The 27,670-nt window shown below is 38.3% G+C and overlaps 2 protein-coding genes across 3 annotated transcripts; both read left to right on the top strand.

Moving 5' to 3' along the window:
• The first annotated feature begins 11,970 nt into the window (after window positions 1-11,970).
• On the top strand, window positions 11,971-17,033 carry LOC129106160 (uncharacterized). 2 transcript variants are annotated; one of them, XM_054617503.1, is made up of 6 exons: window positions 11,971-12,069; window positions 13,645-13,758; window positions 15,045-15,143; window positions 15,249-15,335; window positions 15,683-15,729; window positions 16,407-17,033. In XM_054617503.1, exons 1-6 carry the CDS (start codon window positions 12,030-12,032, stop codon window positions 16,683-16,685), a joined length of 666 nt encoding a protein of 221 aa, XP_054473478.1. In that variant the 5' UTR covers window positions 11,971-12,029; the 3' UTR covers window positions 16,686-17,033. The 2 variants fall into 2 exon arrangements, with proteins under 2 accessions (XP_054473478.1, XP_054473477.1); XM_054617502.1 differs by lacking the exon at window positions 11,971-12,069 and having other exon boundaries at window positions 13,403-13,758.
• Window positions 17,034-17,982: 949 nt separating this feature from the next.
• On the top strand, window positions 17,983-26,073 carry LOC129105933 (polymeric immunoglobulin receptor-like). The gene is made up of 9 exons (XM_054617210.1): window positions 17,983-18,105; window positions 19,003-19,239; window positions 21,264-21,566; window positions 21,982-22,269; window positions 22,370-22,678; window positions 23,162-23,209; window positions 23,327-23,410; window positions 23,655-23,704; window positions 24,942-26,073. Exons 2-9 carry the CDS (start codon window positions 19,173-19,175, stop codon window positions 25,218-25,220), a joined length of 1,428 nt encoding a protein of 475 aa, XP_054473185.1. The 5' UTR covers window positions 17,983-18,105; window positions 19,003-19,172; the 3' UTR covers window positions 25,221-26,073.
• Window positions 26,074-27,670: the final 1,597 nt, after the last annotated feature.

The following is a 27,670-nucleotide window of genomic DNA, read 5'->3' as shown; positions in this document are numbered from 1 at the left end:
GACGCTCTCTTCAGCTGTACCGACGTGTTTCGTCTCCAGAGAAGCTCGTTCACGCTTTGACCCCAGGTCACTTTATGAAAACATATCTGTGTCTCTGCAGCGATCAGTCCGAGAGGTCTGAGTCTGCAGCTCGATCTGCTGAACTTCAGGAGGCAACTTCTGTCACGTTATTGAACTGCAGAAACACCTGTTTCCTCCTCACTCGTGGTGAAGACACGTGAGGTCCATCTCAGGTTCGTCCTCCTTCTTTGTGGTCTCTGTGGTCCGGTTCCTCTTGATGATGAAGTCTTTTCAGGGTGGCTCCACGACCTTTCCCCTGGACAGATCTTTAATGGTTTAAACTCTTGATGTGGATGTAGAGAAGCTAGGTGGGTGGGAAGAAATGAAAAGGGAGGTTTTGATTAAAGATGGAGAAAAGTTAAAGTCCAAACCGACCGGAGAATTAAAAAAGATGGAGCAGGAAACATCCTTCTCTGGTGGCTCCAGTTTCAGAAGTGGCCGAAGAGAAATACTTCTGCTGCCTTTCTTATCTGGGGCCGGCTGAGGAAAGGAGGAATGAGAGAGGGAGGAAGAGGAGGGAGGAGGAGGAGGGAGACCTGAGGGAGGTCTATTAGAGAACCCTCTCTATTTGTAGACTGAGAGGAAACACCAGAAAAGAGAAAGGGGGAAGATGAAGGGAATGAAAAAGAGGAGAGGAAGAAATAAAAGACTTGAGATAAATAGACAAACACTGAGAGGAAACTAAACTAATCTAAACACCTTGTATGGTCATTGTAACTGAGTCAGCAACTGGAAGCTGGAGATTTCACTCCGAACACAGCCGTGCTCTGGTGCATCATGGGAGATCAGGGGGCCAAAGCAAACCATGAAGGTTCGGTTTAAAATGTCTCTCAGTGGCAGGACTCTCCTTCTCCAACACCGGTGCTGCTGCTCTTCACTCTGCATGCAATACAAAGATAAGAAGATGTTTATTCACTTTACATGGAGCTAAAATGATTTCTGAATCATGTTAACTCTTGTTGCTGAATGAGTCATTAGAAATCATAAATCATCTTTAGAAGGAGCAGATGTTCACCGGGGAATTTAACAAGTTATCAGAGGTTAATGAACGTATCAAACAGTGTTTTCACATTTCACTGAGATCTTCTGATAAATATCAAACTGTAACTTTACACTTTAGTTTAATTATCTTAGTTCACAGAAGAGCAGTTAAAGTTAAATATAATCAACAATGAAAGTCTTTTTTGGGGAGTTATACAAAGTTATATGTTATGATCTAAACAGAGAACTCAAAGATTAGTTCCAGCGCAGACGGCTCCTGAAACACAAGATGTACATGTGTGAGCAGCGGAGATGTGAGATGAACAAGTTTATTTCAACGAGCATAAAGCTGACTGATGCAAATACAGATCAAATAGATTTTAAATAATAAAAGCAGAGATAAAGTGACAAACTTGCAGATTTGAGCGAGAAGATAAAAACCCAGTAAAAAGATTTGAGGTGTTGCTGCACCATCCTCTGCTGGTGGAGGAGATAAACAGCCGCTCTCATCCTCTATCTTAACTTAATACAGTCGTATTCTCATCCTGACCTCCGTCTACTGTTACAGCTTATTGTTGGCGAGGTCGCTCCCTAAATGTTATTCATTTGGTCCTCCGGGGGGGAGTGGCTTCTGGCCCAAAAGGAGATCATTCTCATGGGAAGAGGAGAGGACTGAGAGACCGGAGCACAGAGCTGAGACACATAGAATCCTCTCCTCTTCAGGTCTGATGTCTGGATCATGTTGTCTTTAAGGAGGACGTGTGTTCAAAGTGTTGTAGATACATATGAAGTTAAAAGCCTCTCTGATGTTCGGTTCTCCATCATTACTCTGACTGAAGCAGGAGACAAAACATTTGGTTTTTAATTCATCTTTTCTCTCCTTCACCCAAATGCTTTGTATTAATGTATTAGTGATGATAATGAGCTCAGCCACACTAAATCCTAATGGTTATCTCACACATCATGAATGAAATGCTGAGTGTGAACTGATGAGCTTGAACAGTCAACAATAAATAAAAACCTAGTTAAGTGCTGCATCTGACCTTTTAGTTTTCATATGATTGAGTTTGTTAGCTGTTTGTTACCTAGCTTTAGCATCTGCTAACTAACTGATGTAGCTGCTAGCATAGTTGAAGATATAACGTAAAGGCTCCACGTTAGGTTCATGTCATTCACCGGTCCACGTCTCTGTGTCCTGTGCAGCACAGACAAGACAGGAAAGGATGGAAGAGGAATCGATGACATGAAGCAAAGGTCCCCGACAGGAACCAGACTTTCCTTCTTGGATTTTCTTTTCTTTCTATATTCTTTTATCCAGGAGACATCTCTTCCACAATCGTCCCAAACGTGGGCGAGCCTTTAGACCCTGTCAGCCAGCAGGGACAGTTTTCATTGTCACTGCCGGTTTGAGATTGAAACCTCTCCTCGGCTATGTCGGGTCAGTTTCCAGGTGTTCTCACACGGTTGCTCATGGGCCAATCAGGGCTAACCGTGACGTGAGGCGGGCTCACCTGGCTTTGGACGGAGAGACGGGTGCAGCAGAAGAGATCATTTCTCATCAATTAGTTTTTCTAACTTAATTCACAGAAGAGCTGTTAAGTTAAAAATCAGCCAAAATGAAAACCTTTCTTTAGGAGTCAATCCAAGTCAGACGTTTTGGTTTTGGAGTCTCGTCTGTGTAACGGGAAACCAGATCTTAAATTGAGTAATATGTTAATGGAGTCTGGTTGGTGGTCCCTGACACATCGCCTCAACGAGGCCATTAACACCAACGACCCAGCTCACAATGTAGAGATAGTTATTCAATCCTTTAAGTTTGAAAGGTTTAAGTCGTTAATGTTTATTTAATATAAGTCTTAGTTTGGAAGTAGGGTTTGGGTCTGATTAGTGAAGGCTGATGCTTCTCAGTTAGCGTGGTGAAGTCATCATATCCAATAAATGAATCTCTATATCTATTAAATGCATTAAGAGGATTGTGAGGCCATCCTGTGAGTCTTCTCTGAGACGTCCAGCTCTGTGTCCTCCTGGTGTCTCTACGTCCTTCAGGAGGACTTCAGCAGTCACATTCCCTCTGTGGGAACGGACGCACGCACGAGGACACGCCTTTTGTTGTTCCAGGATTTGATTTCATCTACGTCTCTTTTTATATTTGTGACCCTTTTTTAAACTTTTTATTTGTCTTTGCTGCTGGACACATTCACAGCATGGGGGTTTGGTGGTTTAGTCGTCTGGGGACAGTTTTCAGATAGACTACTGGTTCTGTTACTAAATGTTCATTTCTCTAATCATTTCTCTATTTAAAAACCATAATGAGGTTTGTAATCCATCACACGTGAGAAAAACTTTATTCACTGTGAAGGTACTTTTCTGTCTCGATGCTGCTTTAACATAAATATTTAAGATATTTATCGTAACAGTTTGTCAGGTAAAGTGTCAGCAAGACATGTGAGCCAGGTGACGAGAGACAGGAGTGCATTTAAAGATGTGAAGTGAAGAAGAAACAGATAAAAGTGGAGACAAGCAGATTCATAGTCAGAGACAGAGACGGACGGAGTCTGTGTGAGAAAAGAAACTTCCCGGCTCTAATGAAGTTTAACTCAAGCTGCAGAATCAATCATGAAAACACAAAGACGAGGAGGACAAACAGACTTTTGTGTATTCACGATTTGAAATGATAAACTCTTCTGTTATTTTCATTACTGCTGGAAGGACAGAGACTATATCACATATTCATCAAATAGATTAAATATGAAGAGAATACAAGTTAAGACAGATTAACTCGAACCTTGTGCATGTTGTCTTCACCATTGTTCTTGTTACTGCTGTTCTTTTAACCTTCACCTTGGTGGCTGAACAGACCAGACCTTTTTCTTATTTCACTGTGTGTAAGAACACGTGACTCATATCACATCCGTCTGATGTTAGAGAAAAAATGATTAAAAGCTAAAGATCACCATTATTCTGGCTTCTATCAAGGAAACTTCCCAAAAAAGTTTGCACAAGGTAAAATTGTGAAACTAATGGATGCATTCTGGTTACAAAGTAATTAATCTTCTCTTTTTACTCTCGCATGATGTTTTGAATATGACTCTTCTCACACTGCCGTATGTAGAATATTGTACATATGTAAACGGCGTATATCGTATATCGTATATCGTGTATCGTGAACGGCACCTTTAGGATGTGAAACAACGTCTGACCCTGAATGTGTCGCTGTGCTCTGATGGATGAGGTCACGACCCTCCGCACACTTTGTAATTCTCAACACCTGTAAAAACACATGATGGCAGGAAACCTGAGAAGCTTCGGCTCATTCAGGAAAACAGAGGGAGTTGGTAATTTACAGATACAGACTGAGTGGACGGACAGATGAATGGATGAATGGATGAATGAATGGATGAAGGGATGAATGAATGAATGGATGAATGCTGCTGAGCTAAAAGCATCATCTCTGCTCTACAGGGTCAGAACGTGGAGCTCATCTGGAGCGATCTGACTACATGCATGAAGCACTGCAGGAGGAAAATGCCTCGATGCAGGTGAGCAGGTCAGGTGACAGATGTGAAAACACTATAAATTACTGTAACAAAGTAAAAGTATAACTTTTAGAATTTTTGATGGTTTATTTCAGATAGTTCCATAAAGGACGGATATGCCCACATGACCACGATAAACACAGTGGAACACCATTAAACACTCTTTAGCTTAATGTTTGTAGAGTTGTTATTATTATTATTATTATTATTATTATTATTATTATTATTATTATTATTATTTCTTTCAGTTAAAATACTGACAACAGAATTATAAACCTGATCATGTTAGCAGCACTAGCATGTTAATAATAATGTTAATGTCCTATGGTTATTAAAACTAAACATATATTGCTGAAAACTAAAAAATCTCCTGAACGTGAACATGAATTTTCAGTGTTTCAGTTTTTAACACTGAAGAACAGTTCTGAACACATTTGGTCCAAAACTACTTCTTGTCTCAGAAACAGTTTTTCTATGTTGTGTTGTTTATCTTTAAGTGATTTTGAAACTTTTATTCATATTTGTTGATCTTTTGTGACATTAAGAAAAAGATAAGAAGAGATTAAAGACTTTATGTCTCATTTAACATCTGAGCAGCACTTTAAGGGGACAAAGGAGATTTTATGGCTTCGTCAAATTCTCAAATCTCACAGAGTCGTGACTTTGTGATGGTTCTGATCTTTTTAAAGCTTCAGTGATTCCTTCCATCCTTCCAGGAAACGTTGTTGATAAGCAACATTCTGCGAAAAGGACAGAGATTATCAAACACAAATAAACCAAAGCCAGCACACTGTTAGAGGATTATTCACGTAGTTACAAAAAGTGATGTGAATCACGTTTTAAGAGTAAAGAAACAGACTGGGGTTAAATTAAGTGTCAGTATTAATACATTTCTATCCAAGAAACTCAAAGACACCTTTAAAGAAGTTTAAATAGAGAGAAATATTTAAATCATACATTACAATGGCTATTTTGCTTTGGAGGGGCGGGACTTAACGAAGGGTCAATTCTGTATGGAAAACCTTTAAAAACAGCCCTGACATCCGTCATTTTAAACAAATGAATGAATGACTTAATACATCTGCATAAATCCAGGTGTTTTTTTTCTCTTACTTGACATTGAGTGTTGGTAAATATATGAATAATATGAATAAACAGAACACACAGAAGGTCAAAATGTGTTTTAAATTATGCAGAAATGGCATCTTTTAATCATCTCACACAGAGAGTGAACATCTATCTCTGCTTAAACAAAATCTTCCAACAAGTGAGACCTAAAATAGGAGCCGAGAAAAGAGATATTACATAAGTTAAAAAATGTATGAAAAGATTTCACTCCCAGTTGTAAATTAGCATCACTCTGTAAACCGTAAACCGGTCAGGACTAACTTCTACTCTGAGACGCTTCATAAATACCAGCTAGAGGATCAAACAATCAGAATTCAATGCAGTTTGCAATATAAAGTTAAGAATTAAGATAGAAGGCAAGAAGTTTACATTCTGTTGCTCTAAAAGAGGAAAAGGAAAGTGGAGATATCTAAAACATATTTCACCCAAAGAATAAAAAACCACATTAATGTGCTGATCATTAAATAGTGATATTAATAGTTTAAGGAGTGCCAGACTGAAAAGCTCTTCTACACACACAGTTCTGGCTCAAACAGTGTTTCATTAAGAGATAATAATGTTTGATTTAATGAAAACGTCTCACAGTTTATCCACAGTAGCATGGAAACTAATCTCCTCGTCAAGTGTTTCTGTCAAGTTAAGAGAAAGGAGGCAGGAATGCTTTCAGGGAGAAAAAACACATCATTACTTTAAAAAAGGGGAATTTACTCGAGAGATTTCAGAGGAGCTGGCGTTAATGGAGGGAGATCTTTCCCACCATTAGTGAGGATCATGTTTACGCTTTATTATCTGCTTCATTCTAGCTGTATCACAAAGTAATTCAAAGCCTGATAAGAGAAAGTATGAAGATGAACAAGGTGAATTAATGGTATTAAAAAGGAAGCTTATCTGCCCACTTTAGGGGCATTTCAGCAGTGACATAGAACATTAATGAGAGACGCATCGCAGGATTATTTATTCTAAGAGGATGGATCACGTTATTAATCGGTGGCAGAGCATCCGTCCTATCAGGAGCCGGGTTTAGACCAGCAGGACGCCCTGCAGCTTTTAAATCCTAAAGTAAACAGTCCACGGCTCCCCTCATCAATCAGACCTCACAGTGCAGCGCCTTCGCTCTCTAACAGGATCTGTGGTTCACAGGCTGAATCCTGACACCATACACAAGTGTAAACCTGTCACACACACCTTCACTCTTTAATCCAGAGAGTTGTTTTACCAGTAAAATGCTGTTGAGTCTGCAGAATTTAAACTGGAAAATCCCACCAGTAAAACGGTGATGTGTTTTCAGCGCACCCGTATCGGATTGGTACGGGTACCGTCCAATAAGAGGAGACAACCTCCAGTTCTGAAAAGTGAAGTCAGTGCTTCCTGTGTTAAAGCTGCATTCTCTCTGCTGTCCACCAGGGGGCGACTCCTCTGGTTGTATAGAAGTCTATGAGAAAATGACTCTACTTCTCTCTTGATTTATTCCCTCAGTAAACATTGTAAACATGAGTTTATGGTCTCAATCTCTAGTTTCAAGTCTTCTTCAATACAGCATGATGTTCATTTAGTAAATGATGCTCCATTTAGAGTCAAACAGACCATAAAGCAGGGGATGCTTTAGGGCGGGGCTACACACTGATTGACAGGTCCACACCAGAGACGTATACGCCGTCTCTACGTCACTCCTCCTCAGTCCATATATGGTCACTTCCTGTTCACTGGTTGAAAAAGAACAAGATGGCGACGGGGAAATCACCAAACTCAAACTTCTAAACATCAGTCTACAACCCAGTGGGTGTCGTAATGACGACTTTGTCCACTTCTTATATACAGACTGTGATCAATAAGCTCACGTTAAGATCAATATCAGTATCGGGAAGGAAAAAATTGTTTCAGAATAATCTCTAATAATAACTCACTTTGGGAAAAGAAGAAGCTTGAAGCAAAAAGCGTGATTCCGATCAACAATCATTCCTGAATATGAAATCATTTTTTTCTGACGATCATAATACACATTTTGTTTGTATTGATTTTTTTATGATATGTATCCGTTCTGCACTGGTCCAGACTGCTACCAGACGGCTGTCATCAAACTAACTGTCATCCCAGATACAAACTCAGTTCAGTTGGATCTGGCAGGAGCGGGTTTGGTCATTAGCAAGTATACAAATGATAATATTGGTCATAATAAAATGATTAGTATCAATAGGATTATTAACATAGATAATAATAACGGGGCGCCACCCTGGGATGAGGGACCAATCAGCAAACTGATTAAGCCTCAAAATGTCAATAGTTAAACTACTATTCCACTTTCAGAGTGAACGGTGAATATATATCGCCTCTCCAGGTTACAAGTGGTATTACAGGACAGAGCAGGATGGGGCTAGCTGGTTAGCATTTCAGTAGATAACACTGTAACGTCTTCACATTCCTGTGATGTGTTAGTTCATTTATTGGATGTTTTAACTAAAAGTCTGGACACATCTTACGCATTGCACCTTTAAATGATCTGGGGTACAGAAGTCAAATTCTCTTCTGCATCGTCACTAAATAGTTTCTGCTGGAAACTTGGTAACTGTTGAGTCATGCAGATGGTAGTAAATGCTGATGTGACTGGACTCTACGATGAACTGAGAGTCAGTTTATGTGTCCAGAGACAAACCATCTAAACTAGACACCGTGATGCATTTCCACCTGAACCTATAATCGATCAATGCCAGGTGATAACGTGGTATAAGAAAGAAGAAATCCACTTCAACAATCCCATGTTGCTTTGCTCTTTAAAGTCTGCAGTTCATCACTCGAGCAGAGACTTCAGCTTTAACTTGTAAATGTTCTTCCCACCAGCAGGTTGTAAATAACTAATAAATCACCATGAATCTCAGCCAGAGTCTTTATAAACACCAATCAGCTCTGCATGTGTGTGTTTGAGCAGAGCTATAAAAATCTCTATCTTATCTGTGTTTTCTTTCCAGATTGGCTGGCAGTCCGGCCCGATCGCCATCAGAACTCATAAACCATAAACACACAGTCATTGTTCCATGTTTCACTTGGAGCACACGACAAACGTTATCAGACTCCATAAACCCCCACGGCACCGGCCAAAACACATCAGGGTCCAGAGAAGAGGGGCGTGGTGAGACCCAGAGAGGCGGTCAGGACAAATGACCAGCGTTATCGGCTGTGAACGATGGTTTGAACAGTCTGACGGTGTGTGTGGAGGTCAGGGAGAGGACTCTCTGCTGCTCCTTCACACACTGGTTTTACTCCAGTAACACCCTGCTTCACATTTCACACACTCTGCTGTTGTTGGTGGAATTGGAAGTGGCTCAGTACCTGAATGTCTAAAGGGAACATTTCTCAACCCGTCCTGTAATTCAACATTCTAGCTTCCCCATATTGACTTCAGATCGTCTCAGGACAAGCACAGATTTAGCATTGATTGATAGACGACTGCCATGGCTCGTTATTGACAGCTGGTTCACAGACGTGAGGCCCCGACTGCTGCAGATGGGCAGTGCAGTCGCGAAATCTGTAATTTAAAGCTACTACGAGGAACTTTCATTTTGTGTTGATTCTGGCGGTCCCTGTGGACTACAGTGGTAGTGTTCCTTCACCAGAGTCCCTTTAGAAAACCTCTCATTTTACTGCAGCAGGGTCTGACAGTCTGTTCCTCTCAGTCCTGGTTCTGGTTCTCCTGTGCCTCCCTTCCCTCCAGCGGGGCCAGCAATACGGCCTGGGTCTCCAGCAGTGTGGCGTCAGTGTTGACTCCCAGAGGGGAGAAGCTCTGCTCCTGAAGGAGGAGGAGGAGGAGGAGGAGGAGGAGGAGGAGACGCTGCTGCTGCCGGGAGCTGAGCTCTCCTCCTCCCTCCGGAGCTCCGACTGCAGGTCCAAGGCTGCAGTGAAGTCATATCACAGGATATAAAATAATTTACTAAAACATCTCATCACAAGGTTTTAAAGTCAGTGGACGTGACGGATCACTTTCTGAAAATATTAAGAGACATTTGATGAGTGCTTGTGACATTCAACTATTTCAGCCATTTCTTTAGTGATGTAATTGAATGGAAAGCATCTGGCTCGGTGTGCGTCCTGTGTTTTTCTGCAGTACCAGTGTGGCAACTGCGTCAGAATTACCTCATGAGACGGAACAAATATAGACTTCTGCGTTTGGACACATTTAACCGCCTCAGACAGGGACTTTTTCTGCATGTCATCCTCCACTGTCTCCTGTACATCCCTCCACTGACATGCCCATTAATGGTAAAATGACAAACACGTTACACTGCTGAGTCGTTGGGAACAGCTGGACAACACGTGCTACTCCAACAGGCGATAGAGACAATATTACATAATAATAATCCATTTCAAAGTGTTTATTAATCCATTCTAATCAAATAAATTAAAAAGCTATTAAAGTATTAGAAACCAGCTCATTGGCAGCAGTTTCTTGTGGTTTTGTGTTGTTGACAGGAACTTCAATGAGTCACATCCTGCTGGTTTTATATAGTTTGTAAGGCTGCACATTTCCTCATACAACGGTTCGTATGACATCTTGCATTTTCCTACAAAAGTCCAGCAACACGTCAATTTCCACTCGTTACATGAAAACAGTCTCTGCTAAATAAACTTCCATCTTCACAAGAAACAACTTAGTTAGCTTGAGGCAACAAAACTACTTAGCTAGGTTGAGGAAAAGATGGTGGTTTGGGTTAAAATAGCTACAGAAGTTATGTTACTGAAGTACACAAGTTACCTGACAAATAAATCAGCGTTGACTTCTCATGTCACACGAGGAACAAACAGCCGTCTACTCCACCAGAGAGTTGTGTTTATTGGACCCATCAACTATGAGTGTTTCTGTGTTGTCTTTATACGAGCCCGTTCAGGATTACGTGAATAACATATGAAATCATTTGTGGGATATCTACGATGTAATGTACATGTCTCCAGGCCTTGGTCAAGCCCTACACCCCCCCACCACTCCTCTCTGCTGCCTCGGGGTCTGTTGCCCCGTCGCTCAGAGGTCCCTGCAGCCGATCCACCCGGTCACAGCTTCTTCCTGTCCTGACCCCTCAGTGGAGGAATGAACTCCCCACTGACCTCAGGACAGCAGAGTCACTGCCCATCTTTAACCTCACCTCTTCAAGAAGTACTACCTGATAAAGAAGTACTACCTGATAAAGAAGTACTACCTGATAAAGAAGTACTACCTGATAAAGAAGTACTACCTGATAAAGAAGTACTACCTGATAAAGAAGTACTACCTGATAAAGAAGTACTACTGATAAAGAAGTACTACCTGATAAAGAAGTACTACCTGATAAAGAAGTACTACCTGATAAAGTAAGATAAAGAAGTACTGATAAAGAAGTACTACTGATAAAGAAGTACCTGATAAAGAAGTACTACCTGATAAAGAAGTACTACCTGATAAAGAAGTACTACCTGATAAAGAAGTACTACTGATAAAGAAGTACTACCTGATAAAGAAGTACTACTGATAAAGAAGTACTACCCTGAGCCTTCCTCGTAGCACTTATTGTATTCAGCACTTATTGTATTCATATTAGTTTACTGCACTTATCCTATTCGTAGTAGTTTGTAGCACTTATTGTATTCGTATTAGTCTGTTGCAATTATTGTTTTCGTAGTAATTTGCCTCTGCACTATACTTTTGCTCTGGTTTATGCTTTAAGATGCTTGTTTAAGAAAGGAGATGCACTGATGACTTCTGGTGACTAGTAGTTCTCTTGAATACCTATGTTGAATACACTTCCTGTAAGTCGCTTTGGATAAAAGCGTCTGCTAAATGACTGTAATGTAATGTACATGTTTCATCATCACTTTCATTTCCATAGTAACTGTTCATATCGAGCACATATCTCCTGATATTGACGCTCAAACTTTCCCTTTATGGATTCATAAACTATTTACCCAGTCACTGGTTTTTGCATTTAAGATCTGAGCAGATTTAAGATGAAGAACTGATTTAATCAAAGGCAAATGAAGATCAATCTGTATTAATATTGTACTAATAATGTACTATGTCAGACACTATTGTGTCGTGTGACTTCCTATTAATCCAAAGTGTGTTTTCCTTCCTCTCTATCCGTCTTTCTTAGTTCCTGTTTAGTGATAATGCAAGAAGCAATGAGGAAGGGTTAAATGAGAAGAATAAAAAAAATAGAGGAAGGATGGACAGAAGGGTGGGGGCGAGAGGTTTTGACTTAATATATGACAGGAATTCAAAAAACACGCCTGAGACGGACCGACAGTGGAGACAAACACTTCAGAGGAAACTGAAATCACCCGCTGACAGAGGATCTCTGCATCATGAGGAGCTTTCTTCTACTCATCCTCCCACTGATGGCAGGTAAAACCCTCACTCATACCTGATGAATGAATATAATTAAACTCTTCAACAGATATGTCATGTTTGACCTGAAAAAGTATAATTAAACATTAACCGAAGACTTGTTCACAAAGAATAAGTTGTCTGACGTCACTACAAAGGCAACATAAATATACATGTGATGTATTTAATCTAAATGATATACTATAAATATATATATATACTTATAAATACTATCATACAGTAAAATCTGTTCTGCTTGTAAATTGGTGTCAAAGTAGTCTCCATTTTAATACGTAGCTGGCTACAGTAAACAATCTCAGAAAACTTATCTCTGCACAAAAGATATTTTGGAAAACGTTCAAAATGACACTTAACAAAGAGCCATCAGTTAGTGACAGACAGACACGTGGAACGTATGAAGGTCAGAAGTTGGAAATTTAAACTTGGGACCTCCGAGTTGTCTGGAGGTCTTAAACCGACGAGAGCATGGATTGAACTTGAACCCGGACATTTCCACGTGGAAGCACTGCAAACATTAGAGCTTTGCATTGAGAGGCATTTTACACGTTGTTCATGCAGGACAGGAGCATAAAGAAGGGACGGAGAAGTTTACCTCTTAAAATGTATTATTAAGGCGCTAAAAGACGCTGTGAAAAATGTGTGGTGCACATGAATTATGTGTAGGAGCCCCTCTAATAACTGACCTGTGGTTCAGTTTGATCTAACATAACTTTTGTTCATGTGCTTTACTGTCATCAATATGAGTATAAAATAATAATAATAGTATAAAATTGTAATAAACTCTACTGTAATACTGTACTACAGTAAAGTAGTACCGTGCAATAGAATGATACTGTACTACCGTACACTTCCATGACTGTAATGCAACATAATACAACAACTTTGATACACGAAGCCGAAGCTACAGTCAGAACACAGTGTGCTATGTTTTCATTTGAACATCGGTTTTTATCTCCTTTTATTCATTTATAACACAGATTCGATTAGAGCATTGATCCTTTGGTGAACCAGCAACAGTTTTTGTTCTTTTTCACAATCGAAAAAAATACAAAATCGTAATATTCAGATATTTATATAACATCTTGAAGTCACATATATTTCAACATGCGGCAACTCCTCATAACAGTTCTTATGATATCTTACGAAAAGTTAGTCCGTTTTCCTACTAAAGTCACGCAACACGGGTGAATTTACGCTTGTTTCATGCATTTAGTCTTTTCAAAATAAACTTCCTTCTTCACAGGAAAAAAACTTGTTTGGACAAAAAAACTTGTTTGGACAACAAAACTACTTATATTTCGTAGCTTTTTCTATGAATGCTCCTGGTGGTAGCAAGTAAAAAGACACTGTGGTAACTTCTGGCTAAAACTATATCAACAAAAAAAGAGAGAATACACCTGATGCTAAGGGATGCAGAGACGGATGGGTTTATTGTACCTGCAAATACCCTGAAACAAACGTTTATGAGAGTGATGATGTAGTTAAGGGCAAAGACATTGTCATACAAAGCATTCAAGTGAATGTGTGGCAAAACAACAGCAAGTATTCTGTGTTCCATGACAAAACTAATAGAATTATCAGGATCTTCATCAAAGAAGTTGAAGGTGCCAACTTTGGGAAGTGCATCTGACGAAACATCTGAAGACACATCAACATCTGTCTCCAGTGAGGAGATGGAAGAGAGTGGTAAGAAGTATTTTTCTAATACTGTCTGTCATGCCCTTTGTTAAAGTACTTTGTAAGTCTGGTACAAACGTATCACAGAGAGTTGTGTATTTTACGTCACTTGGAGGAGAGAGAATTCAGCTGAACTGAACTTTTAAATCCAAGAATTACATTCAAGCTGATTCTAAGAAGAAAAAGGTTTTACAATCAGCTTGGTATTGTTGTGAAAATCACCTGTATTATCTACCAACAACAATTTGTGTGATTATGTCTGCAGAGCAAAAAAACGACTATTTACTGTGCAGTTCCTCTGTAAGAAAGTGCAAGGATTCTGTTATTCTACAGTATAGTTTTTTATTTTATTTGTTATTGACAAAGAAGCATTTTCCAAAAGGATTGGTGTATTTTATTAGTGTTTGTAATCTGCAGATGCCACAACAAAATGTGGCCCGTAGCAGACGAGGTAAAGCTTGTTTTTAGCCTAGCCGACTGCCAGAAAGGCTGTTTGAGGAGTGAGGAGTCAGCAGTCAGTGACGCTATGCAACAGTCAGTTAAGTAGGTTTTTAAAAAAAGTTAATCACTGCAACAGGTCTTTGAGTAAACAGTCATAAAACAGCACAGAAAATATCATCTGATAGGTCCAGCAGATCTGTGGACAGACAGACGGACACACACGACAGAGCGCATGATCTCCACACAGGCTCACAACTGATCCAGATAAAGATATTAGATGAACCTGAATGAGGGAGTGAGTCATTGAGTGAGTCATTGAGTGAGTCATTGAGTGAGACTGTAGGAGACTTACTGATGGATGGTGATGTTCACCTGTGGCAGGTTAAAGATACTGCTGCTTCCTGTTGTAGAGTAAGATACCGTTTGATTCAAAAGATTGTATCATGCTTTATTCACTTTTTGGAAATACCAAACTTCTGCTATTATGTTGGCTAGCATCAAAGTAAAAGCTACGGATCAACTCATAGGTCATCTTATTAAGCTATGTTATTAATTAAGAGGAGAATCATGTGCGCTGTTGCTCTGTTCAGTCTCAGGCATCAAATTTCCTCCAGAATGGAAACAGACAGTAGAACAAAATCAAAGCCATCATATTATTTGAAGAAGAACATTGATGGCTCCAAAACTCAGTCACGTTGGTTCATGTTTATATGAAACCCTGACAAGTCGGTCACAGTCTCAGATGATCGCAGCTTAACTTTACTTTTTTTTTTGTTTTTTTGTTTGTCAAATTGTGTTTCTTGTTTTCCATACTTTGCTACTATAGATCTGTAATCTATTCTATCTATTTTCAGTGCCTCCAAATACATCTACACCCTCTGTTACCCCATCAACATCACGTCAACCAGTTACTACATCTTCCGTTGCATCAACCACGTTCACTAAGAGAGACGGTGAGAACGTTTGTACTGAAGGAGGAGGAAGAGGAAGATGTTCAAACAACTGAAAACCTTAAATGACGCAGCTTCTTCTTTTGTTGTGTGTTTTGTCGGCTGTAGGTGGCTCCAGGTTAACCATCATCATTCCTGTGGTTGTCTCTGTGGCTTTACTGGTGCTTCTGCTTATTTTGGTTCTTGGCTACAAACGTAAGACATTCCTTGAAACACTTACACGCTTTTTTCTTACAGGAAATAAAGAGGCTGGAAATCACTGATTCCTAAATAATCAATAGATAAAATAATAAAAAGGTCCAGACTATCTTCTTTGTGTCTGTAACCTGATGTTTTGATAAGTTCTAGTGAAACACATTGGTCAGGTCATGACGTGAGATGAAGTGAAAACAAGCATTGTCAGGTGTCACTGTGTCAGTTCTTTCCTCAGATGTACAGAAGCTCCTGTTTTCTGACCTGAAACTAACTGTTTGAATCAGACGGATTTGTTTGGTGACATTCATCCACTTTCTTTCTTTCATTGTCTCATTTTTCTCTGACAGGATCACAGCGTTCAAGCAACACAAGAAACAGAGATCAGAACAACGAGGTTGGTGTACATGCTAGTGTGAATGGTTGTACTGAGTGTGGATGTAATGAACAACAATGTACTTTACATGAATGATATTAAAGACAAAGACTAATTATCAATCATTGATGATCCATAATGTCAGATACAGATCCCTTTGTTGTTTCATTATAGCAGCTGGTCTACAAGGATCCACAATATATAGACATTTATAGTGTTATTATTCTTAATAAAAACACACAATTAAAATGATGAGGAAATAACAGATTGTACTTTTATGTGTTGAAACAATCTTGTCATTAGTAGTTTTAATGATGTATAATAAGCTGCTTACGTATGGATCACTGAATGACATTGAAGGCGGCCTGTAACACCACTGATCTGAAGCCAGCTACGTATCCTATGTCTGAAAAGGCCTGAAAGCAGTTTTGTAGCCTTTTATAATAGGAATAAGAAAACATCTTTACTGACGTCCAATCACATAACATCAGTAAAGCCAACTTGTCACGACAATATCAAGCTCATTTCTAGAGATACACAAAGTTCAGGTCATGAAAACGGAGCCAACAGCCACGCTAGCAGCTCTGCTTTGGAGCTAAATGCTCATTTCAGCATGCTACAACGTCTGCCCTTCTGGTTGATGCTTATGCTAACGACTGCATACTATTCATCCTGTGTTTGTCCTTCTGCTCTGGAAGGATCGGGCCTATGAGGAGATACAAGAGCGCCCCCAGAAGCCCGGCTCAGGAACTGCACTTAAAACAATCTATGTCACTGCCAACGCTCCCACAATCCTCTCTGCCTGGCAGGATTACTCCACCGCCAACTTCCCCAACGGCTCCGCTGAAGCTGCTGGTGACACATATTCTACCGTGGAGGAGGACGGCAGAGTTCCCGCCTACTCAACTGTCAATCATCCATCCAGACTTCCTGAAGACCCTTTCTACTCCACTGTCAACAACCCACAGCAGCTCTGAGACAAATCCCCACAGTTTCCTCTTCATTTTTTATGGGATGTTCTTTAATTCAAACCAGGCCTCAGACTTCAGGACTCATTACATCGTTCACTTTGTTTGACTCAAGGTGAAGTCACGGGGCGTCTGCGCTGATTCAAACCAAGTAACCAGTTCAATACAACATGTCAGACTAGCACCTGGATAAGAACCAGAGAGCTGGATCAACACCTCTGATCAATACTCAGAGTTCAGCCTCAGACGGATGGAACTTATATATTGTATAGTTTACACCATGTGAACTGTGTTATGCAACATCTATTTGTTTCATCATTTAAAAACGTCCTTTTTTATTAACATGCATTGTTTCACTTTTCTTGTTCATAACTTTTCATTCTGTATTTTTATAGTGATATTAAATAAGGTTTTCTTTTGCATCAAGTGTCGTCTTCATCTTGTAACTCATACAACTCATTGTTTAACAAATAAAAACAATTATTACAAAAGAATAAAAATAGTTGGCACATAAAAACAATGAGCAAATGAAGACATGTATTAACCAGAAAATGTTACAATAATTCAGGAAAGTGGAAATAATGAGTTTCTAACGAAAAAAAAATCAATTTAAATCAAAAAGCTATAAAAGACAGAAAATCATTTTTAATTACATATTAGCTGTAAACAACAGCCTCTTCTCTGAAGACTTCAGGCTCAACCTACTGTAGGTTTATTATTAACTTCATGCTTTTAGGGTTTCTACATTTTTAAATGATAGATATATAGATAGATACACACACACACACACACACACACACACACACACACACACACACACACACACACACACACACACACACACACACACACACACACACACACACACACACACACACACACACACACACACACACACACACACATACACACACAAACCAGTGAAGGAAGGAACGTTTCCCCTACGCTGCCATCTAGCTTTCACTAAGCTTTCTGACTTCATGGGGGGTCAAAGGTCAACACCTAGAATGTTCATAGTTCACTGAACCAGCCCAACAATAAATACCTAGTTTAACATTAGTATTAGTCAGAATGGACCAGAGCTCTAATGTTGCTTGGATTGCTGCAGTTGAACAATATGCATCCAATTTGATTTTGTTCATGACCAGCGGGGCTGTTGATCCGTTTGATTGACAGTGAGACGGACTGATCGGTTCGTGTGTGAGCGGCTGGGGCTGATATGGTTAATGCTGTAATTATACAAAACCTCAGAGACAACAGGAAAATGAGAAAACGTCAGAGCAGAGCAGATGCTGAAGATCAACAGATGAAAAGAGGAACAAAAAAACAGAAACAGGAGTCGCAGTGAGAAAAGTCTCAGTGATGATTTCAGCCTTCAAGATCAACACCATGAGGAACTCTCTCCTGCTCATCCTCTCACTGGTTTCAGGTAAAACCATTACCACTGTCTGATCCTGATATAATGTACTGATAGATAACCGTTAGAAGAAATGAAACAGTTTCAATACATCCTGTATGTTGTGGTTTTAAGCTCCACTAGCATTGTTACTGCAGCACCGGGTCACAAACCAAAACCCACAAGCTTAAAACGCAGTCTGCCTCATTTAATGCTAATTTAATGCTCATTTAATACTATTTTAATACTCATTTAATGCTCATTTAATACTCATTTAATGCTAATTTAATGCTCATTTAATGCTAATTTAATGATCATTTAATACTCATTTAATGCATTTAATGCAAATTTAATACTCATTTAATGCTTATTTAATATTCATTTAATGCTCATTTAATACTCATTTAATGTTCATTTAATGCTCATTTAATGCTCATTTAATACTAATTTAATGCTCATTTAATGCTCATTTAATACTCATTTAATGCTCATTTAATGATCATTTAATACTCATTGAATGTTCATTTAATACTCATTTAATGTTCATTTAATGCTCATTTAATACTATTTTAATACTCATTTAATGCTCATTTAATACTCATTTAATGCTCATTTAATACTCATTTAATACTCATTTAATACTCATTTAATGCTCATTTAATACTCATTTAATACTCATTTAATGCTCATTTAATACTATTTTAATACTCATTTAATGCTAATTTAATAAATAAATAAATGCACAGCGATCTGAACAAAGGTTTTAAAGTTGATGTTACCAAAAACCTGTTCAGGACAAAAATCCTTTGCATGATGATTCTCATGTTTAATTTAGTTTGACAAAACATGATGTGTTGCTAACATTGATAAAGAATTAAGACATTTTATTGGGGCTGATATGGTTAATGCTGTAATCATACAAACCCTCAGAGACAACAGGAAAATGAGAAAACTCAACAGAAGAAAGAAGGGTAAGTTTTCAAGAAACGTAAAACGTTATCTCCGGAAACACGTCTGTGCAGAGCAGACGCTGAAGATCAACAGATGAAAAGAGGAACAAAAAAACAGAAACAGGAGTTGCAGTGAGAAAAGTCTCAGTGATGATTTCAGCCTTCAAGATCAACACCATGAGGAACTCTCTCCTGCTCATCCTCTCACTGGTTTCAGGTAAAACCATTACCACTGTCTGATCCTGATATAATGTACTGATAGATAACCGTTAGAAGAAATGAAACAGTTTCAATACATCCTGTATGTTGTGGTTTTAAGCTCCACTAGCATTGTTACTGCAGCACCGGGTCACAAACCAAAACCCACGAGCTTAAAACGCAGTCTGCCTCATTTAATGCTCATTTAATGCTAATTTAATGCTCATTTAATACTAATTTAATGCTCATTTAATACTCATTTAATGCAAATTTAATGCTCATTTAATACTATTTTAATACTCATTTAATGCTCATTTAATACTCATTTAATGCTAATTTAATGATCATTTAATGCTAATTTAATGCTCATTTAATGCTAATTTAATGATCATTTAATGCAAATTTAATGCTCATTTAATACTATTTTAATACTCATTTAATGCTTATTTAATACTCATTTAATGCTCATTTAATGCAAATATAATGCTCATTTAATGCTCACTAAATGCTCATTTAATACTCATTTAATGCTCATTTAATGCTCATTTAATGCTCATTTAATGCCCATTTAATACTGATAGATAACCGTTAGAAGAAATGAAACAGTTTCAATACATCCTGTATGTTGTGGTTTTAAGCTCCACTAGCATTGTTACTGCAGCACCGGGTCACAAACCAAAACCCACGAGCTTAAAACGCAGTCTGCCTCATTTAATGCTAATTTAATGATCATTTAATGCTCATTTAATACTCATTTAATACTCATTTAATGCTCATTTAATGCTCATTTAATACTCATTTAATACTCATTTAATGCTCATTTAATACTCATTTAATACTCATTTAATACTCATTTAATGCTCATTTAATACTCATTTAATACTCATTTAATGCTCACTGTGGCTGAATCCTCCAGCTCAGCAGTGATACAACCTGTAGTCTGTTAATAAAAGGTTGTACGTGGTGTAAATGCACAGCGATCTGAACAAAGGTTTTAAAGTTGATGTTACCAAAAACCTGTTCAGGACAAAAATCCTTTGCATGATGATTCTCATGTTTAATTTAGTTTGACAAAACATGATGTGTTGCTAACATTGATAAAGAATTAAGACATTTTATCTTAAAAAAATCTTAAAAAAAGAAACAAAAGCAGAAGTGAAAGTCACACTTTTTTTTGTCGTTTTAAGATCAGAAAACAATGTCAGTATGTTCAAAAGACCAAATAGCTGTAAAAACGAAACCATTGCAGCAGTTGGAGCAGCGATAGACAGAAAATACAGTTAATACAAGTGATTAAAAAACACCAGGTGCCATGCTGTGTAGATTCTTTCTTATTTATGTGAATATGAATCTATGAGACCCATGTTTGTAAATGATGGATATCACTCATAGAATCTGCATCATACTGATAATTATGAGACACTAACATTTGATCACTGAAAAGTCTGGAGAAGTTCCAGTTTAATCCGCTACGTGTTGGCCTCTGAACGGCGCAGGTTTTTTAAAACCATGACGTCGGTAACATCAAAGAATCGCCTCAGCCCTGTTGAGCTCAGTGTTTGGGAAAAATCCATTTGGCTGTGAAACGCTAGACTGGAGTCAGTGGAGAACACAGTTTATGTCCTGAAACGATCCGGATGAGCAGTGAGGAGAAACGACAGTAAAATAGAAGTAAAACCAAAACCACTGTGGAGAGAGATTATAAAACCATGTGTGGAGTTGAGGAGAACTGCTGGTTTAAAAACTAATGAGTCCTCTCATCTGCTTGTAGTCATGTGATCCATTGTTTATATTAAATATTGATTAGAGAAAGCTCCAGTTTTAAAAGTTGTCTCTAGTTAAGGATAGTTGTCCACAGTGTTACTGTAATATATAAGAAGAAAGAAGTCCTAAACAGAGTTCACACAGACGTTACAGTTGATGTCAGAGCTGAGCTCATCTTCATACATCTACATCTACGTTCTCCTGACAGACGTCTGAAGGAGCTCTGAGTCGTTTCAGTGTCTGACATGATGTGAACTTTTGTCTTTGTCTGATCTGCAGGTTGTGAGGCCTTTTCTGCAGTGAAGGGGTGCAAAGGTGGATGGCTTACATTCACCTGCAAATATCCTGGAACATTTGAGACAGATAGAATTGATGTATTTGGACCAAAAGGAACAATCATACGAAGTGATAAGAAGGATGTTTGGGAAAACAAAGACGCATATTTTCTGTACCATGACACAACAAATAAAGAACTCAAGGTGACCATCAACCAACTTCAACAAAAGGACTCTGGGATTTATCGCTGTGGATTTGACCAAAACTCAAACAAAAAAGACATCAAGCAACTGAAACTGAAAGTTGGTAAGAGACTATTATTGTGATGTTTTAATAATCTCATATTTATACTTTGGTCAAACGTTTTGATTGAGAAAACATGAATAAAACAAATTACCATAAATGTAACAACTCAAAGCATATTTATAAATCAGATTTTCATAAACCATATTTTTAGGAAACACGTCAAGCTAAAGGCTGTTGGTCACAGATTTAGTCATAAAACACCTCAGATATCAGAAATGTAAAGTTTAGTACCATTGTCTAATTTGTTTTTATTACATGTTGATTCATTTTTCTCTTTTTAACCACTACTTTAAATTCTATCTGAATTCTGTGGTTTGCACTTTGTAGTTCTGTAGTTCTGATTCTGAAAGGAACTTTAGAAATGAAGTCTACTTACTTACATTCTGCATGTTTTACTTTTATTTTTCATTTTCAGATGAGAACTGCCAGAAACCTTTGAAAACTACGTACAGAACAGCTAAGACCACCATCTCATGTGGCAACACAACAAAAGACTCCAGAGTCAAGTTCTTCTGCAAAGTCAACGGTAAAATCTGTGAGGACATTTTACCAACAAAGTCTCCTCAGAGGTTAAAATGGAGCAGCTTCAACATGTCCACCAGTAAAGTGTCCTCACAGCATGCTGGTGTCTACTGGTGTGGACTGGAAGCAGAGGACGGAAGTATCCGAACTGCTCTCAGAAGAATAGAACTGAAGGTTGAAGGTCAGGAGCTCACATCTGACACGTTTGATTTACTCACACATATAATAAAGGTCTCTCTGATGTATGTAGTTAAACACAACTACTGTCTGTCTGCCTACAGATATTACTAACTTCAAAAGGTCTCCAACAATTGGACAGAATTTCACATACTGGTGTCGATACCCAGAGAATGCTCCTACAAATAAATTCATCTGTAAGGGAGAAGATCCATCTCAATGTGAACGTGTAGTAAGCACCACACGGATATACAACAACAGGTTTACCATGAATGACGACAAAGACAATACAAATATCACCATAACAGTGAGAAACATAACCAGTGAGGACACTGGGACGTACTGGTGTGGAGCAGAAAGCACTGATGACACACTCAGCGACCCATTCTTCCAGAGATTCACGATGACTGTCGGTGAGTCGGGTTATTTCATTTAATAAATGTTATCTGACCCTGGTTCAGATTGTAGGAGGGTAACTTAGGGAGGCAAGCGTGACAGGATGGCTTCAGTTGTTCTTCATTACTGAATATATATCATATGACATGAAGATAACTCAGTTATACGTGTTTTTAATGTCTGTCAGAAAGTGAATAAACACATTTCCCCAAAAGTAATGATGCAACAGATCATAAAACTCACAGATCAGATCAGATCAGCACAAAAGAAAAAAAGGAGCAAAAATAACTTTTAGATCTCTGATCATTGTTTTACCACGTGAACATTTATTAACAAACCCATCAAGGTAAAAAAAAAAGGTTGTTTTTTTTCACAAAATATTGAATTAAGAAAATTCTTCTTTTCTCGCCAAATTTTATTAAGTTAATTTTCTTTCTTTTGATGAGACGTTACTTTGTCTGCTTTCATGGACAACTTTAAACACGTTTCTTTGCTTTCAGTCCAACCAACAACACCCCCAGTACCCGTCTCTCCTGCTGGGAGTGGAGGTGAGACACGTTTGATATCTTTAACCTTCTTAAGAAGATATTCTGTAAAGTTCCTCTTAAACTCTTGAACATAAGGACGTGTGTTGACTGAGTTTGAATGCTGGATGTTTTCTGCAGGAGGCCCTCCGGTCCTCATTACTGTGATCGTCTGTGTGGTCGTTCTGCTGCTGTGTGTTCCTGTTGTGATCCTTATCTACAGACGTAAGACGGTTGTTACCAACATGCTCATACGTCACACACAAAAGCACAATATCGACATCTCTTCCTGTACACGTGATGTCTAGAAGAGACATTCCAGGCTTTACTAGTTCTATGTTTAGAAGATTTGTTTTCTAGCTTTCTAGCTGGTTGTTAACGTAGACGGAGAGACAACTGATGAAAAGGGAGAAATGAATTATCTTTATGTCCTTCAGCTTGTTAATCTCTGTTTTGTTGTTTCTGATAGGACGCTCAAAAAACAAAAGAAATGCAGCAGCAGTGCAGCACATCAAAGAGGTTGGTGTATGAATCTATTGGTGTGTGTGTGGTTGTTCTGTATCGCTGGTATTCATATTTCACCAATAGTTAGATTACTCTTACCCCAACGATGCCAGACACTCAAGAACAAGAAAGAAGTTTGGGGATTTAGAGTCACAGAATCCATATATAGAAGTTCCATATATAGAATTGTACTTTTACCAGGTGAGAAATGATCATAAACCCACTGTTTAGGAGCTACAACCATAAATATGTTACTATGTGATGTCTATCAGAGGTCACTAACAGGCAGACTGCGCTCCGGGTCTGGACCCAGAACCGTCGTATCAGGACCTGGACCTACAGCTGATGGATAGTTGAGAAATATTACATTTTTACTCAGCGGTATAATTTTAACCAGCGCAGCTTTTCTGTCCTTTACGGTACTTATTCAGTGTTACAGGAAGCACATCGACCAATTCAATGTGTTGTAAATCATATTACGTTACTTCACATGAAGTTTTGCAAAAACAGAAACGTGCAAAGAGAGACCAGAGACTTTAACCTAGAATGGACAGACTCTTTCTATGTACATTATTCACACAGACAGTTCAAACCAGTATGTCTCATATGTTCTGAGACTCGTGATTATTAAAAGCTGCAATGTGAAGCTCAACTATGAGACAAAGCACAAACGCACCCACTCACTTCAGAAGTGAAGGCACAGAAAATAAACCTCAGAGCTCAATATGATCAGAAGCCTAACACATTAATTCACTGGCCAACAATAACCTTAACGGAGAGGAATAGAGCAGAAACAAGTGGTTTCGTTCAATTATGAATTGAGCACCCGTCATTTTTATGAGACAGTTTATATGGGAACATTCTAAAATGAATTATTAATTAGTTATTATTTCAATATTAATGGTACAGTTTATTCATGCTCGTTATTATATCTCATGCAGGCCTGCTGAATTGATCTTGTTTTCACAACACAGAAATATAATAACGCAAACATTTCATGTTTAGTTATAATTTGATTTAGGAAAGTGAACTTTACAGATCTGTATGTTAAACTGTGAAAAGTGAGATGATATCAGAAGCTGCTGTGTCACAGGGACACTGTCTCTTATTATTTATTTTATTAGAAACACATTTGGAATCACTTACTCCTGGCTTTGTTTAAAGCTGCGCTGATGTTTCCAACTACTAACCGTTGATAACAAAACATAAGATTAGTATCTGTATTAACTCTATTTTCATTCTTCTCTGGAAGGAATACATCTATGAAGAGATCCAGGAGCGGCCTCAGAAACCAGACTCAGGACAGGAAATGAACACCATTTATGTCAGCGCCAACTTTCCCACAAACCCCTCTGCCTCGCTGCTTTACTCTACCATCAACTTTCAAAGCTGCCCTGGTGAACCTGGTGGTGAGGCACTGATCACCAGACCCTCGTCCTCCGCCTGTGAGTATTCTACTGTGAAGGTGGGACAGAGTCCTTCTTCAGAGGATCCTCTCTACTCAACAGTCAAAAAGCCACAGAGTCCATGAGGGAGTTATTACATTAACAAAAAGGTCGTTCATTTCTCACTTTGTTTGGAATTACACAGAGATGATATTCAGATGTCACACATGTTTCAGTCACCAGGGTTTGTGACTGGACTTGATATGTCCTTTCTTTTTATTTGCTCCTGGAGCTCAGCTAGAAGAGTTTAAATCGCAACAATACATCAACATTAAAACATTTTGGATCAGTGACGCACGTCGGTCTAGAAGTTAATTAATGGTCATTGTGTAAACCAATTGAGTCCACACAAAACACAACACTGCGAGCTCCAGGCCACCGGGCCGATGAAAGAGATGAGAAAAGATAATCCTTTATTAGTCCCACTAACAAGAGATATCAGTAAAAAACAAATCAATATAATAGATAAGTATAATAGATAAGACAGTAAAGGTATAATAAATAAGAGAAACATAAAAGAAAACTTCATAAACTAAAATAAGATAGTCGACTGAATGGTTGTTCACATTGTAAATAAATATGAAGTGTTGCTGTTGCACAGGTTATTTATATCACTTGTGTATTGTACGTGTTGCTCTCAGAGTAAATTAAAGAGCTTGCTTGAACGCAGAAAAAATAATATTGAGAACTTTTTAACAGACATTCATGGTCCCCAGATGATGACTTCTTTTTCCTCTAGCGCCACCATGAGGTTGACATTTGTGGTTTTGAGTGAAATATCTTAACAACTGTTGGATGGATTAATGACATTTAGCTTAGATGTTTAATATCTGCACTACTGAGTCCAATCAGACCTGTACAGCAAATGATTCTATGAAATGACATGTTATGCTTGATACTGTGTTATGCCAATTATAGTCCAAAATAAAACGTTCCTGATTATTTACTACACCGGTGTAATATTCTCCTTCTTTAATCGTATTAAATTCGCTGCATGCTGAGTTGGATTTTTCTACTTTCTACTTGACTGACACTGTGGATACGGCTGTGGGCCTGTTTTACAGAAGACATCTTGACCTTTCACAGTGGGAAACACTCCGGTGTAAATAATACATAATACTTTATTGAATGCTTTCTCAAAGTCAAAATGGAACAAATGGAAGTATTTGGTTACACTTGCTCTTGAAAACCACATCTATTTTTAAACAGCATTTCAGTTTCTTTGGCCACAAAGCCGTCATCATCCTCCTTTTTCTTCCTCGTCTGCACTCACACCTGCTGCTGCAATGGCTTCAACATTTGACTCATTTCCTCTATCAGGGTCAAACCAGACCCTCAGAAGAGAAACTCAAACCGGCTCAGTGGGGCAACACCAACGCAACGTCCTCTGTTACGACTGAACCCAAGCGATGATGGACCACAGGACCACAAACAGTGATTGGCTGGTTACTTTCTGGTGCTTTAAAGGGGTAAGCTGCAAATAATGAGGGAATGAATATACTGAACACGCAGTTTAGACTTTAATACGTTTGGTTAGAGTCATAATGTCACTTTAGGTAGGTTTCCTCACACAGCAGCAGTGATTCTTCTGTCCACTGAAGCTTCTCTCACACCATGAAGAAAACAACCTGCAGACTGCAGAGTATGACTGAAATTCATCTCCATTGAATTGAATAAGACTTATAATGTGCCTCTCTAACTGAAATGTCCAAGGTACCAGGGGTCTAGTTTCAGAGTGTTTAATTAGGTGAAACCAATTAGAAATAATGACCTGCAGCCTCCAGACTGACTGATATGTATCTACAGCTTGTGACAGAAATCTGACGCCATCTTAAATCATAAGGGAATATTTACACAACACCCTTTTGAATTGTATTTCTAAAGTGTGCCTAAAAATAAAGCACTTATGTACCATGAATCAACCAGTGCTAAACAACAGGGGGCGCTAGTCTACATAGTTTATCAATATGAGATCAAACCTGTATTCTCCTACATAGCCTCACTTCTAAATTGATGTCACTATAATATTTTAAAATAGTCAACTGATATTTCTCTGTCATCATATTTGTATTCATACCTTAATATGTTATCCACATTTATCTTGTTTCAGTTTGATATTTTCCTTTCATAAAAGCCACAGTTTCTGCATATTAATATAATATCATATTTCCATTTCATGCAACTTTATACTTCTTCTCCACTGCATCTCAGACAATATATGATAAATATAGTACTTTTTAAAATACTATACACTCATCAACATGTCATATTGTATTAATGCATTATTCTTAAAAATAAATCCACATAAAAAAGCACCATATAAAACTGATTTAAGATTTTTTTAAGCATAATTATATTTAAAAAAATATATAATTATGCTGAATGTTACTTTGATTTGATAAATATTAAATGAGGGATTTTTTAAAACTTTGTAGTATCAATGTTAAACCTAAATGGAAATCAATGCTCTTTTCAAAGACGCAGTAAAAGCGTGGATGTCCCTGAACGACGTGTTGAAAACTCAGCGGCCACATTT

The sequence above is a fragment of the Anoplopoma fimbria genome, chromosome 17, assembly GCF_027596085.1.
Source record: "Anoplopoma fimbria isolate UVic2021 breed Golden Eagle Sablefish chromosome 17, Afim_UVic_2022, whole genome shotgun sequence".
Classification (NCBI taxonomy): Eukaryota; Metazoa; Chordata; class Actinopteri; order Perciformes; family Anoplopomatidae; genus Anoplopoma; species Anoplopoma fimbria.
The sequence above is the reverse complement of the archived record's forward strand: the minus strand, read 5'-3'. Positions and strand labels throughout refer to the sequence as shown.

What these genes read in the sequence shown, in the direction of transcription:
- LOC129105933 (XM_054617210.1), top strand. Translation starts at nt 19,173, where the DNA reads ATGATTTCAGCCTTCAAGATCAACACCATGAGGAACTCTCTCCTGCTC. An exon ending in GAGATTCACGATGACTGTCG is followed by an intron (nt 22,679 to 23,161) that starts GTGAGTCGGGTT and finishes CTTTGCTTTCAG; the next exon opens with TCCAACCAACAACACCCCCA. An exon ending in TGTGATCCTTATCTACAGAC is followed by an intron (nt 23,411 to 23,654) that starts GTAAGACGGTTG and finishes TGTTTCTGATAG; the next exon opens with GACGCTCAAAAAACAAAAGA.
- LOC129106160 (XM_054617502.1), top strand. Translation starts at nt 13,593, where the DNA reads ATGTGTGGCAAAACAACAGCAAGTATTCTGTGTTCCATGACAAAACTA. An exon ending in CACGTTCACTAAGAGAGACG is followed by an intron (nt 15,144 to 15,248) that starts GTGAGAACGTTT and finishes TGTCGGCTGTAG; the next exon opens with GTGGCTCCAGGTTAACCATC. An exon ending in TTTGGTTCTTGGCTACAAAC is followed by an intron (nt 15,336 to 15,682) that starts GTAAGACATTCC and finishes TTTCTCTGACAG; the next exon opens with GATCACAGCGTTCAAGCAAC.